Source organism: Mugil cephalus, chromosome 16, assembly GCF_022458985.1.
Source record: "Mugil cephalus isolate CIBA_MC_2020 chromosome 16, CIBA_Mcephalus_1.1, whole genome shotgun sequence".
Classification (NCBI taxonomy): Eukaryota; Metazoa; Chordata; class Actinopteri; order Mugiliformes; family Mugilidae; genus Mugil; species Mugil cephalus.
The window spans coordinates 9354899-9370116 of NC_061785.1; the positions used below are offsets into that span (position 1 = coordinate 9354899).

General features: G+C 41.4%; 1 protein-coding gene across 1 annotated transcript in view; it reads left to right on the forward strand.

The window, feature by feature from the left end:
* LOC125021965 (glutamate receptor ionotropic, NMDA 2C-like) overlaps positions 1–15218 on the forward strand; it is a 56685-nt gene that overhangs the window by 23599 nt on the left and 17868 nt on the right. Inside the window, exons 4-8 of the mRNA XM_047608184.1 lie at positions 122–187; positions 1023–1211; positions 1553–1893; positions 3099–3213; positions 8793–9004. Of these exons, the coding sequence (XP_047464140.1) occupies positions 122–187; positions 1023–1211; positions 1553–1893; positions 3099–3213; positions 8793–9004 (923 nt within the window). The remainder of the gene's footprint in view (positions 1–121; positions 188–1022; positions 1212–1552; positions 1894–3098; positions 3214–8792; positions 9005–15218) is intronic.

Consider the following 15218-nt stretch of genomic DNA (forward strand, 5'->3'; position numbering starts at 1 on the left):
GTTTCACAGTTTTTTAAGTTCCCGTGAGAGGAAACATCCACACAAACCGAAGGAGTCAGCTCAGCCCCTTTCCACCCATGCTGACCCATATCATTAAACGAGACTCTCTTCCTCTTAACAGGCAGAGGGATCCTCCTTCTTGCAGATGGGGGCCTCTCTGGAGCAGCAGGTCATCTGCATGTTCAAGGTATAGATATGCATCATTTAAACTGACAGTTAAACCTTATTTCAACAGCGTATCGGAAAATTCATCTCAAACAGTTCGAAGGTTAAGCCTGACAGCTGGGTTCTGGCCAATTAAAAAAAATCTGTGGGAGAATCCTTCATTTAAACCATCTGTATAATGGACTGTACCACTTCTCATGAGATTAGGATTAAATAATTAATGAGATAATCCTTTATTTATCCCACAAATGTTTTAGGAGTCATCGGGGTAATCTGAGTTAAATCTCTGACCTCATCGTCTAGTGGGAGCATGTATTTTGAATGTATTTTTTAAAAGATGGGGTGTGTTTGTGACAAAATTCATTCATAAATCATCCCATAAACCTAAACTCCAGATTATTGCAACATAAAACGATACATATATATCATATGAAATTCGCTCGTGCTAATGTGTAAAACTTAAAGGAGGATTTCAGACATGTTGGCTAATATTTGCTTATATGGAATAATCTGAGAAAACTGGCTCCTTCTTATTGGTTTATAAAATATGTAGGAGCTCATAACTTTAGTGCAATATAAAAGTGGAAACAGGAAGAAATAGCTTATGCAAAGCGAACAAAATCCCCTATGCCAGCATCTCTTAATCTCACCACTTATTATGTGCGCATTTTAAAATCTGCCTCTAAATCTTCTTAGAGGTGAAGTAGTGTTATAGGGGAGCTAAATTTTGTAACTCAAGAATGCATAATAACATATGTTGTGTATGTATACATGAATGTATGTGTACTGGTTCTTTGTAACCACATTACATCACCATGAATGTAACTAATTAAGCTTTTAATAACTGCGTGTTTCAGATCATGGAGGAGTACGACTGGGGCGAGTTTGTGGTGGTCACCAGTTTGCTGCCGGGCTACGACACCTTTGTGGATATAGTTCAGTCCTATACGGATACTTCCTACTTCCTGTGGAACCTGCAGGACGTCCTGTCTCTGGAAATGTCTGTAGGAGCGAACGACGCAAAGACCAAGCGCGTGCTGCAGCAGGTACGATAAAAAAAAAAAAAGGCACACACATACTCGTTTACTCGACTAAGTGTGGACCATCGGCTGAAATCCACCAAGAGGGGACTGGTTATTTTGAAAGCACGTAGAGGGTTTTCTTTTAAGTCCTGTTTTCACATCATCATAGTTAATATGTTTGTTTAATATGTTTATACTTTGTGATATGTTGGAAAAAGTTAAATTAAATGAGTTTGCATATTAAATAACAACCATGAAACTATATTCTCAACTAAATTGTGTTCTTTGTAAGAGGTGTTGTCACTGACTTCTGAGGATCTAGAGCGACGCAGCACGTTCAGCCGGTGGTTCTCCTCCATCTGCAGGTGGACTCCCAGGTCCTGCTGGCGTACTGTTCCTACGAAGAGGCGCAGTACTTGTTTCGGCAGGCAGCCGAGGTGGGTCTGCTGGGGCCGGGCTACATCTGGATTCTCCCCAGCCTGGCTGTGGGCAACCCCGACAGCCCCCCACCTGCCAGCTTCCCCATAGGTGTGATCGGCGTGATTACGGACCAGTGGAGGAAAAGCCTGCGGCAGAGAGTGAGGGAGGGTGTCGCCATCGTAGCCAAGGGGGCGGAGAGCTTCAAGAAGCAGTACGGTTTCATCCCGGAGGGGCACGGAGACTGCAACAAGCCGAGTAAACACTCAGACAACAATACACTGTTCAGGTGAGGGAATCACTTAAAGTTTCCACTGTTCATTGACTTCAGTAACTCAATGTGTGATGGTTTCAGCTACAAAGTCGTCTCCTGTATGATTAGACTCCATGTTACCAGCTGCCATCTTTTAATTAATTGTCTGTTTAGTGAATAATATAATGGTGAATAAGAAGTAAAAGTTGCAGTTTAAATGAATGTCCACACTTATACGCTGATCAGCCACAACATTAAAACCACTGACAGGAGAAGGAAATTGCATCGTCCATGTTGTGACAATCCAATCTTCTGCTGGGAAATAACTGAACTTGGCATTCATGTGGATGTGACTTCGACATGTAGCACCCACCTAGACCAGACCAGACCAGACCAGGCCAGACCAGGCCAGACCAGACCAGACCAGACCAGACCAGACCAGGCACTCCCACCCCATAGGAATCACACTCCTTAATGGCAGCACATGAAAATGGTTTAGGAACAACTCAAAAAACTTGAAAAACAGCATTAGATCCCAAACTGATCATGTTTCTGTGGGCTGATGGGCCACAGAGTCCTCTCCCCTCAATCCCTAGGACCCAAACGGTCTGATGTCTAATTTCTTTAGACCTCTCAAGTCATCAGAAGAACGGCTCAACACTTGCTCTGTCTTGACCCAGAGATGATTAATCAGTATCGTTGGGAGGATTAAAAACTAATAATCCCCTTTTTGTTCTCAGATATTTTAGCGATACATCCAACTGCTAATTAAACACACATTTCTTTCTTCCCCATTTAACTTAAATACAAACAGATAATTATTCTCAATAGCCTAAAACTCCTCGAGTGATCATAAATGACACAAGGGCCGCACGACATTTTCAATTGAGCTCTCTGCTCAGGACGTTTTTCACGTGGTCAGAATGCAAAGTGGCCTTGATTCATTATTCACAGCCTGGTCTACCGCCTCGGCTTCCACCTTAAGAGACGGCAAAATCACTCAGCAGGAACACCCTGCTGTCCGACCAATCACCTGCCGCTATCATCCCCTAATGAGCCACTTCCAGTCTCCCACATTAGATTAAGTCCTCCCCGGGGGGAGCTTTAGGTTTAATTAGGAGGTGATCATCATGTGGGCTTGTATCCATGTAAATGAATATGCAAATACTCACGGGCAGAATCAAAGTAACTTGATTGCAAGTGTTATAAATTCATATTTGTTTTGTTTCTGTTCTGTGCAGGCATATGCTGAATGTGACGTGGGAAAGGAAAGATCTGTCGTTCAACAGTCAAGGCTTCCTCTCGAACCCTTCGATGGTCATCATCGCTTTGGACCGGGAGAGGCTCTGGGACAAGGTACCGAGCAAGAGGACACATGGCACAGAGCACAGCGTGGTTACAAATGTACAGAGGAGACACACATGAAACCCTGACATAATAAATCTGACAAATACAGGCATTAAAGGCAAATATTACAAATACTTGAATTCATGGACAGTTAAAACATTTTTCACTTTTAGGGAACAATATTAGGAGAAATCCCTCCTCAGTACAATTTTTATTTTATTAACTAACCGCTCTTGGCTTTCTAACCCTGGTTTTAGGATTAATTTTGTTGTTCGGGCCAAATATAGATGACAGTATGTCACGGCGACATCGTGAACAACGCAGGCACGTCGAAGCTCTTTGTGTGGCCTCGTTGTTGAAAGGTGCCATTTAAATAAAATTGCCTTGTCTTGCCTCCGCTGCCGTCAGTGTGTGAGCGTACGCTCGACAAATGAGCGACACATTGTGAAGCGCTGCAAGAGGAGAATTTTCAACTAGACGTTATTTCAGCTTTTAAATATCGGCCGTTAAAATTCAGGAAGGAACAAGAAACATCTTTTATTTTTTTCTCTTATGTTTGAACATATTTGTGGGCACATCAGTGGCTATGTTTACATGCACAATGTTTTATCAGTGATAACTTACATGCCCATATGAATTTATTTATGTAGAAACAACGAGATCAGATGTTTAAATGGTTAATCTGTGCTGGTTATTCTGGTTATTAAAACAACAAAATGAATCCTAAAACAAGCTGTTAGTTAATAAAATGAATTTGTACTGAGGGATTTTCCTATTTAAGGTTTTACCAAAGGTCTACACCATCCCTCCCAGTCCAGTAGAAAATTTTCTTTTTCTGTATTTTTTACTGAAGAGGTTACATGAGGCATGTTTATTATATGTTTATTATAAAATGGCTTTTACTCTTGAATATTATGGAGCCAGACCACTGACTTCAATCTTTGGCAGTGAGAAAAATATTTGGTATTGTAACAAAAGTTGCCTGTCTTTTTGTTTTGTCTTTTTTTCAGTTTCAGTTTTCAGTTTCCAGTATAAGTGTTTCCTTTTTCAGTTTCAACATACTGGCAGGATTTTGGCATTTGAGGAAGTGGCTAGGGACACAGGAACGTGCCTCCAGGTTATAAAATAGGTCTGAGACCAATGGCAACTGCCTCTGTTGCTGACTTTTTCTGTTATATACATAGGACCTTGCTTAAATTTTATGTTATGCTTTATAAGGACCGTCAACGTCCGCTGGAAGAAGCCAAACTATAACTAAGCTAAGCTAGCGAAAACGAAGTAGTTTCCCTGTAATGCTGCAGTGAGTCGGTCCTTATAAAGTATGGTATAATGAAATGTGTGCTTCCTAATTTGCTCACAAATGCTTGTTCATAAATAATATACACAATTGTGCACTTTGGTTACATCAAAGTAAGTCCAGTAAGTCATCAGGAATCAGACACTTTTATATGGAGTCAAATACAAATAGAATAAATATAAAAATATATATATAAAACATAAAATACGATGTCAGATGCATAAAAAACAAAAATATTGCCTAAATATTCACAATTTACAGAGGTAACCTGTTACAAATAAATTGTAAAAGAGTCTGAATGGTTAAAAGTGAGCTCAGTGGGAGGAGTTATAAAGTTCGATGGCTGCAGGCACGAATGACCTCCTCCGAGCTACAACATCACTGGAGTCAGTTTATTTAGTCCGTCAGCGTCCCCCGCTCTCAGCCAGGAATCAGGAAGATATTCTCATCACACCTGTGTTAAAACTTGACTCAATTATCTAGAAAAGGAACAAATTATCCTCCATGAGTGTCACAGCCTCTCACTGTTAAAACCTCACACAGACAATCTGGCTGCGCGCAGACTGTTTACACCCGAAAATAACTCCTGACCTGTAGATGATATGTGAAGGTACAAGTTCTTGACATCGTTTTAAATCAATGTTCTCGTGCATCTTTGTATTTCCCCCCCACCCCAATGAAGCCATATCCTTCTCTTACCCCTGTTTCATTGAAACCGTGTCTTGCAATCTAGAGTACTTCCACTCCCTTTCACACACACAAGCAAACACACACACATCCAAAGCCTGAGGGTATATTGAAAAAGCGCGACTTAACAGAGAGACCCGAACGTAATCTCACAGCTACAGTTGAACTAATTTATTTCAGCCCCGGAAAGACCAACCTACTTTATCAATGTCACCTCCTGGCTGGTGTGTATGTATGAGTATGTGTTTGAACGCAGACATGTAATAGCGCTGAAGTGGGGTTAGTACGCGTGTGCGACGATCTTAAAGCCCTCCACATGTCCTCGCGTTGAGATGTAGTGTTAATGTTCTCGCACGGAAAACATCTTAAAAACATCTTAAAACAAGATGCAACACAGGTGCACACATTCTGCGGCTCCTCTCCTTTCCACTCCGAGCTCATTACAGCCTGATGTCTCACTGCCTGCTCTGCCTCTCCTCTTTGTGTCATGTATCTCATCCGTTCTAACGACACGTCACGCTGTACTTTTTGCTCTTTTCAAGCTCCTCTCCTCCATTGTGACACCCTGACAGCTTAACATGATGTTGTTCCTTATCATCTGAAGGGTGCTGCCGGGTAATATTTTAGCTGAGGGAAACTCCAGTTTCACTGCCAGAATATTCTCCTACTTCTCCTTTCTACATTTCGTGCACTCCTTGCTTTTTCACCTGTGGACTCTATACAATACTGTATGTATGTATGGAAGAAACAGTTCAGGTTTTTGTGTATGTGAGCACAGTGTTGTGTGGCGTGTCCTGCACCGTGATCACTTCAGTAAAAAAAAAAACAGGGAAAAGGATCACTGGTCAGCTTATTGAATAAGTATCCGAGAAGACATGATGAAAGTAAAGACTGATTTAAAGTAGACGTCGTAACCTACACACGGTGTTAGTAAATTATACTTGTCTTGCTCTATAAAATGCTAACCAAATGCTAGTCAGTGCTGTGTCTCTTTCGCTAGATTCATTTTTGTTTCCATTTCCTGCTTTACTTTCTACTTCCTGTTCCTTCAAATCTCCCCATTTAACCTTTCCTCAACTTGTTTCATCTTTACTGATCCAAAACCAATCAGTCTGAAAATTGCGGACATGGAAAAGCAACCAACCAACACGCTACTAGTAAGCAAACCAATCACATCTCTTGCAGTTTGCATCGTTTTGACGTGTAGTTACATTTCTGGAGAGGTGCATGTCAGGCTGTGGCATTGACGCAAAAGCATAAACCACCTGTAAGAGAATGACAAAGTCTCCTTTTTCTTTATCTTGTCTAAACATTAAAATAAATAATATTTTCACAGCAGCTCTCTCCACCTTTCCAGCTAACAGCAGCTCTTCCAGTTCCCTCCTCTGAATGACGAACACAGACCACAGCCACCTGCGAGTTATTACCTCAGAGTTATTTCCTTTTCACGCAGGTGCAGAGCATATGTGCCATCTGCCCATTGGCTGTAGTCTTTTGCGGTGGGTTCAGGTGCAGCTTTTTGGTCCAAGCACAGGTGACATGAGGTGACGTGATATTTGGACTTTTTGTCAGATTGGTGTTTAGTTTTATTTATTTATTTTGCAGCTTGCAACTTCACTGCTCTGGTAAAATTTTACAACTCTTTGACCTAAATAAACTGAAATGTACCAAGCCTCAAACAGTAGACAATGTTCATGATCAGATTATGAACATAATGGGGTATTTTATGCTAACGTGCAGATGGAGACCAAAACAGGAGTTTTAATTGCTAATGTTGCTTTGTAACCACTGATTGTGTATATACGAATCTGTTAGCTCATGTATGAACAAACTGAAGGTGGAAGAAGTTAGCAGGGACACTATTGTACTATGGAAACTGTAGGATTTGTCTTTTCCGGTTTTTGTGTCCCCAAAGTGCCACACTGCACAACTTGAGCTTTATAAATAATATTATAATATAAAAATAAATATTCATGCTCTAAGTCATTGGTCTTCAGTGTTTTTGAGGCCATGGACCCCCAAACTGATGGAGAGATTAAGTAGGGACCCCCTACCTACTATTTGTGTTCTATATTAAGCTCGGCTCTTATAATAATAAATGGGAATTCAGTACTAAGCTATCCCTTATCCCTTAGATTCATGTTAATGTAAATTAAAAAAAAAAAAAAAAAAAAAAATTAAAAAAAATGTGGGAGCAATTAAAAAAAAATATATAAAAAATGTCTAGTCAACCAAAGATTTTGTGACCTCCCCCTGCAGTACCTCCGTGGACCCTCTACGGGGGTCGCAGACCCCTATGTTGTAGACCTATGCTCTAAGCGGAAACTTTAAGGGTTAGTAATTTTGGAAAGAGACGTTTTTGATTAGGATTTGTTTTTTCTAAACTGCTGAGATTGACATGTCCTTAAGCCGTAAGTCAATATTAATAGAAGGAGGAAATGTGTGGAAATCCTTTCTTTTTTTGGCAGGGGTTGTGTAAAACAGGGCATCCCAAAGGCTGCTCTATCTTTATAGGTAGATGCAAACAACAAGAACTTCCCCACACTTCATTTTGCCCTAATTACCGCAGCGTCAGGAGTGGCAGGATGACAAGCAGAAGATGGAGCCTCTGCTTAAGACGCTGTATGAGACAACGTGAAAATTCCTTTAAAGGGCAGATTGAAATGATTGATCTCTGAAACTGACATCCTGCGATTCCACCATATGCTGCGGAGAAACAAATCTGTACCTTCGCAAGTATCTATAAGTCATCCACGTATGATGAAGGGAGCGCATTAGTATCAGCGAGCTGGAGAACAAATCAAGGGTTTGCATGGGAAAAAGAGGTCTCATTAAATCAGTAAGGGAGCGAGTTTGGAGCACAGTAAGTCAGCGCTGGCTGAGCTCAGAACGGCTCATTAGGTTGTGTGATGTGACAAACAGTCATGGCTCTCATGAAGAGCTTAGTGCCAGCCTTGATGGGACTATTCATCGTGTGATGTGGTAATGTACGCCGATCCTTGTTCGAAGTGGCCCCATGTGACACTGAAAAAAACCCCTCTGTTGCTTCCTGTTCCGTAGTTATCTTGCCACACGCTCACAATCTATTTGTTGAATCATTAGCACAAGAGCATTTTATTTTATTTATTTTTAGGATAGCAAACAAGCAAACGCACACGTATATAATAAATAGCACTAATCACTTGAGCAGTTCCCATTTCTGAACAGTAACGTTTCGATTAAAAAATTAATAATGGAATAATCAGTCAACTTAATGAACACAGATTGAAGGCAACACATGCTGGGATGTATTATTAATGTGATGCAGTCCGTTTGCTCTTTGTTTTAGTTTCTTTTTTTTTTGTTCTTTCCAAAAGGTTTCTCAAAGACTTTAGAGTGTCCTCAGTGTGCGTTAATGATCTCTACTCTCCTTTCATCTTCTAATCCTCTTCCTCCAGGTCAGCACATGCAAATTTTTCTTCATAAAATTAGACAAATCATTCAGCCTGTGATGTAGGGAATGACAGGGCAGGGGGAAGAGAGACGGGTTAGACGCGAAGGTCGTGGCTCCGGTTCAAACGCACATGCACACGATACCAATGAGCTCTTTGTCTGCCGTATTCAGGTGGGCACCTACGCCCGGGGCATCCTTCAAGTTCGCTATCCCATCTGGCCTCGATACGGCAGCTTTCTGGAGCATGTGTCGGACGACAGGCACTTGACCGTGGCCACGCTGGAGGAGCATCCCTTCGTCATGGTGGAGAATGTGGACCCGGGCACCGGTACCTGTGTACGCAACACGGTGCCCTGCAGGCGTCAATCAAATCAAACGGAGAGGTAAACACTACAAACACTTAATAATTAAATATAAAGCCCACATACGCTTACTTGCCACCTTATTAGGTACACAAATAGCTAATTAGCCAATCACGTCACTGCAGTTAAATGCAAAAGGCATGTAGAGGTGATCAAGACAACTTCCTGAAGTTCAAACTGAGCATCAGCAGGCGAGACAAAGAGGATTTAAGTGACTTTGAACGTGCTGTGGTTGTTGGTGCCAGACGGGCTGGTCTGAGTATTTCAGAAACTGTTGATCTACTGGGAATTTCATGCGCAACAATCTCTAGGGTTTACAGAGAATGGCTCTGAAAAGGGGATAAATATCCAGTGAGCAGCAGTTGTGTGGACGAAAATGACAAAATCTCTTGGGAATGTTTCCAACACTTTGTTGAAAGTATGCCATGAAAAATTACGGCAGTTCTGAAGACAAAGGGGGGTCCAACCTTTTACTAGAAAGGTGTACCTAATAAAGTGGCTTTGTGATATATAGATAAGAAAACTATCTTCGCAGTTCTGATCTTTTGAAGAAGAAGCAAATCAATGACCATAGTTTTCCCATTGCTGTTGCTGTTTCTTTGCATTGGAAAACCCCAAAAAAGTTGGTCTTGGCCAGAAAAAAACATCACAATAATTTGGTAAAGCAAGTCATAATAAATGTCCAGGTTGGTTTATGAACAAGAATTTCACTAGCAAAGACCACACCTTCAACAAAAGGAATAACAATTTCTTGATAAACGGATGAGTAAGATTATGATGACGGGATGGATTGAGTGTGATGTGGGGAAGCTTCCAGAGAGAATCTGTTGAGACGCCCAGACACAACCCCCTTTAGCTTTAACTTTGAAATGTATCACACAGTTCTCACCTGTGCATCCTGTTGGGTGTTCATGACTTTCATTGTTGGATTTATTGTCGGACTTTCCATTCAATGTGCACTTCCTGAGCCTAAAAGTCAATCTGAAGAAACTGTGATCTGCTAATACGAGAAGGTCAGTGGTTTATGTTCTGGCTTTTCTTTTGTCGGTAAAAGATATTTCTTATTTATACCAAAAAAACAGGTATCATGTATCAGCGCTAGCAATGAAACATTTCCAATAATACCCAGTCATGCTCACAGAGACCTACACCCTCCCTTCCCGTTCCTCTGCCCCAGTTCGCTTTTGAGTAGACACACTTCATTAAATCCAGAGTAATTGTGTGTACTGAGTGTCTTAGCACTTTACAAACACACCTCCAGTGTCAAGCACAGATCTCAGCGTGGCAGAAAACAGCAATTAAAGAGCTTTTCCCTCCACCTACCTGCAACTGCTGTTCATCGGGAAGTCGTACAAATGGCGTCATTATGTTATGTTATGTTACACCGAGGTAAGTCTGACGCATATTTAATTGAGTTTAATTTGCGGATGTCTGTTGAAATCGTTGTAAACCACTTTGTGCACAGAAGCACTCTGGCAAGCACACAAGACATTTACAGTCGCTCTAGGGTGACCTTATTCTCATTTAAAGCTGGAGTGCAGGATGAGTTCACACAATACTGACGAAGCCCATTGGAGCCTGATAAGTATTTCACAGGAGTTTTACATCTGATGTCTCTGGAAACTTTCTCTTGCTAGTGCACAGGCAGCACTGGTAGCCATGTGTTGACGTGAACCAGCATTGATCGTTTACCAGATTGGACTAGGTTTGCAAGCATCGTGATGGTAGAGATAGAGGAGCCTACAGATACTAGGAAATACAGCAGAGTTCATAGTAAAGAGGTTGGAAAAATTCCTTTGGATGAGATGGCAGTAACCACGCTACAGTGCCGGGGGCTTTTGGAGAGACAATCTAATAGCAACTGAATTAGCGGATGGGTAAATCCAAGGCATATACTTTAATTTTTCCGAAAGACTGGTAAAGGAAATGCAATATGAAGTATTACACTAAATTAGGGAAGCTAGCAGAACGGAAGCCAATGATTGGCTTTGGACCATTCAGCCAGAAAAGGACTGTAACAGACTGCAAAAAGTTTCTGTGCTGACTCACATTCAGAGAGGGAGACAGTGTGAGGCCTGGATGGGTCCTTATTTCTTATTCATTTCTTTAATATTTTAAAGTTAAGATTATTTTCAAGAGCACAGATGCGATGCATGAAATCCGCTCATTTGCATTAACGCTGACACAAATCTGAGGTAGCGTGCCAGATTTCTGATTACAGACATCTTTGCATCTTTTCTTTCTGGAGCTGCCAAGGTAGCTTACGTACCTAATTGAGGTGGGTGGTCTTGAGAGTCTGAGATTTAAATCTAAGATTTTTGTTGTTGTTGTTTAAATTATAGACATCAGCCATCTCCAGCTATGTTTCTGCTACATGAACATACACACCAGGCGAGCTGTTAATCTTGCGTGATTGTGTGCATTTTCTTCTGCATACCAGAAGAACCAGGAAACACTTTGAGAGCAGACACTGATTAGTACTTGCTGCATGTTGTTTACCTTTGAACTGGTTCTCTTCAGACATCTTCTGGCAGCTACACTGCTGCACCCACCCAGACTTGAGGCAGACATTTACACTGCATGTTGATGTTTTCCTTGCTGTTCTTCACACCAAAACCTTCACCCTGTTCCCCTCTGCTCTCCGTAGGTTTGTTATTTCTAACTTAATCCTCACTGCCTGTTATTGATCATGTTGCTATGTATTCATACTGGCTTGTTGTTTACCTGCAGCAGAGAACTTAACCCAGAAACGTTTGAATTGTAGGGAAAATCAAGCATGATTTCCTGTTTGTGACAAGTTGCTGCTTTATGTTCTCTTAATGCTAAGCTAACGGGCTGCAGATTCTTGCATCATATTTATGTTATACACCAATCAGGTATAACATTATGACCACGTTCCTAATATTGCGTTGGTCTTCCTTGTGCTTCTGTGGATCAGGCTTGGTCCAGAGCATCCCACAGATACTTGATCAGTTTGGGATCTAGTGAATTTGGAGACCAGGTCAACACCTTGTGCCGTTCTTCATGTTTTTTGAGTTGTTCCTAAACTGTCCAAACATCCACACGAATGGCAGGTCCAAAAGTTTCCCAACAGAATATTGAATCGTCACAAAATGGCCAAACTATGCCTAACTCCGTGTTTATAATATTTGCCATCTGTACAAACTGATAACCTCTTAATCATGTGATAGTAGCCCATAAAAGTCATGTTAACGTCCACCTCCGTCACAGTCACTGTGTGTGTCTCTGTGGGTATGTACCCGTTATGCAGATTGCCGAAGTGACCACGGCCGGTACATTAATTATCGAAAGAGATACGTAGCGGCTGTTGTTTGGCGCCATGGCACATTGATTGCCAGTAAAGAAGATTTATCCGTCCAACACGGGGACATCTGTCATAGCTTGAGACAGTGTTATCCCATCCTAGCCTCTTTCAGGTTCTCTTTGGCGATCTGTCCCATTTGGACCGTGACCAACAAAACGGGGAGAAGAAACGGAGAGGGAGAGCTGCTGTATAAGTCACTTAATCTTTCTGTGTGGTCTGAGCAGCTTCCATGTTGAGCAGATGTTTGGGATGATTAAAACTTTTTGTCTTGTTCATTAAAGAAAAAAAAACTTTCCTTGGACAGATGATAGCTTCTTTTGCCAGAAGGCTTCATTTACCTCTTTGTGCCCATTAAGGGTTAGAATTCCACACTAAACTCATGCAGTCGTCAAACGTGGAGAAGGACTGCAAGAGTGAGAAACCTGACGAGACCTTTGGCAGAAAATCGATTGCTAAGGACCCTAATGCAGGACACTAAGTGAGGCAGAACCAGGAAGCAAAATTACTTTAATAAAAATTTAAAATCCAGAACTTAAGACGCTGCAAAACCGAGATGAGAACACAAGAAAGCGTGAAGAACTGAACGGCGAGATAAACATGTGACATCACAGACGACTTGACAGATGACAAATGGAAAGCCAGGGTCATTTATGCGCTCACACACAAGGACTGATGGAATAACGAGAGACAGGTGAGACCAGGGAGGGGAGGAGCACGCGGGCGAAAGACACAAGGCGAGACAGGACGACGGACAAACAGGAAGTAGAACTTCCTGTTTTTTCAGAAAACAGACTATGAAACAAAACAGGAAACACTAGGAACGAGGTTACACAAAACATTTGGAACTAAATCACTTCCCTGAGCTTAAAATGGCAAAACTTCATGATTATTGTGACTGTAAATGATTTTTTTTTTTTTTTTTTTTGTAGCAATAGTTTGCTTCTGACTTCCAAAACCGAAACACAGTTCATTCATCAATTCATGTTTTAAATGTCTTTTTATGATTCTGATTAAAGCAGGGGATTTAATCTTGGTTTAATTGCTGTTAGACTGTTTACTGAGATTAAAAAAGTCAAAAATTACAATTGGACACTCTTCATCCTGCACTAGCGCTGACAGGTATTTAGACACAACCATCTGATTTTAGTCCAGTGAAGGTGAATCATAATGTTACAGCAGGCAACTGATTTTTAGTCAACAGTTCTCCATGCATAAAGAAATGGTTTTCTGACTTTAGTGTGCAGGAACTCGACTTGCCTCTCAAAGCCCTGGCCTTACGCCTGTGCAACACTCGACTGAACTGAAACTTGGACTTCAGTTATGCTCTTCTCAGTAAATGGGAGCAAATCCCTGCAGGCGGGTCCCAAAATCTGTTGGAAAGAAGTGTGGAGCACGCCGCAGAGAGTCGGCATGTCATGTCCGAGCTCGCTTCTGTTCTCCAACTCAGTGCAACTTCTTTCATCCATCTTCCTGAGAAAATGATCCATGTCGCTGGGGGACTACTTTCAACATTATCACGCAAATCAATATCCACTTCCACAGTTGCTTTTTCATTTTGTCGGAGCTGAATAACGATCACATCCCGAGCTCTTGCAAAGAAAAACGAAAGAAAAAAAAGCAGCTTCCATCATGATGCACTGCTAGTTAGTGTCGTCCACATCTGCAAATTGTGATTTTCTTCAGGTTGTGAGCTGCATTATGTGCTATTACTACAAACATGCAAAACACACCCATCAAGACACTCATCAACTCTTTTGTTTAGCCGAACGGTTTCAGGCTTGTCGGAAATAGTATTTCGAAACATTAAATAAAGTAACCTTTGCTCTTTTCTAAACAAACTAAATTAAAGTGAACACGAAGCCATATATGATTAGTGGAGAGTTAAAATGTTTAAACTCCTATGACCAGGGTCTGTTAATGTGTGAAAAAAACAATCTGGATGACTCACAGTCTTCAGAGACACCCTGTGTGGATGTCTGTCTCATTCTTGCGGATGTTTCGATTAAAAGTCGTCTAATTTGGCACAGCTGTTCATATTGACTCAGTAAAGACCAAGGTCAGCATGACCTCCCGCAAATGAAATATCTCTGGAAAGCATTTAGGGAGCTTCTTCAAATTTGGCACAAGTTTTAACGGGGAAATCAAGAAGGAATTGATTACAGCGACCCTCAGTAATCAGAGGTCACTGGGACCTTATGAAAGGGTTTTAGCCACTAAATGTCGTTCCCTAATAATGACAGAATGTGGCTTGACAGACATAAGACTCAGAGTCAACTTCAAGAATGTTCTGCAAAAAATATTTTAGATAATTCCAAACTCTCATACAGTATAGTATCTGGCATAACATTATGACCATCTTCCTCCACCGACCGATAGACATGGGCTTTTTGAGGTATCTGGAAGCAGGATGTTTTTAGTGGGGGCCTTTGGGGCCTTTGGGTCCTATGGGTTGAGGGGAGGGGCCTCTGTGGATCATCACACAGGCACTAGATCAGTTTGGGATCTAGACAATTTGGAGGCCACACCTTGTGCTGTTTTTCATGTTTTCTGAGTTGCTGCATCCTGCTGGGGATGTCTGCTGCCATCAAGGAGTGTCTGGTCTAGGTGGGTGGTAGGAGTCGCAACATCCTAAGCAACATCCACCCAAATGCCAGGTCCAAAAGTTTCCTTGCAGGACACTGAGTTTTCACGTGATGATCAATTTTGTTTCACCAGTGGTTTTAATGTTATGGCTGATCGGTGTATTAAGTGTGGATATTGACGTAAACACTTTGCAACTTTTTTTATATTATTATAGATATAGATATAGATATTATTCACTAAACAGACAAATAATTAAATCAGGGGGGAAAAAAATCAACAGGTTAAATGTTTAGAGGATTAATTTAACTTTGCGGCGCTTTCCTGATC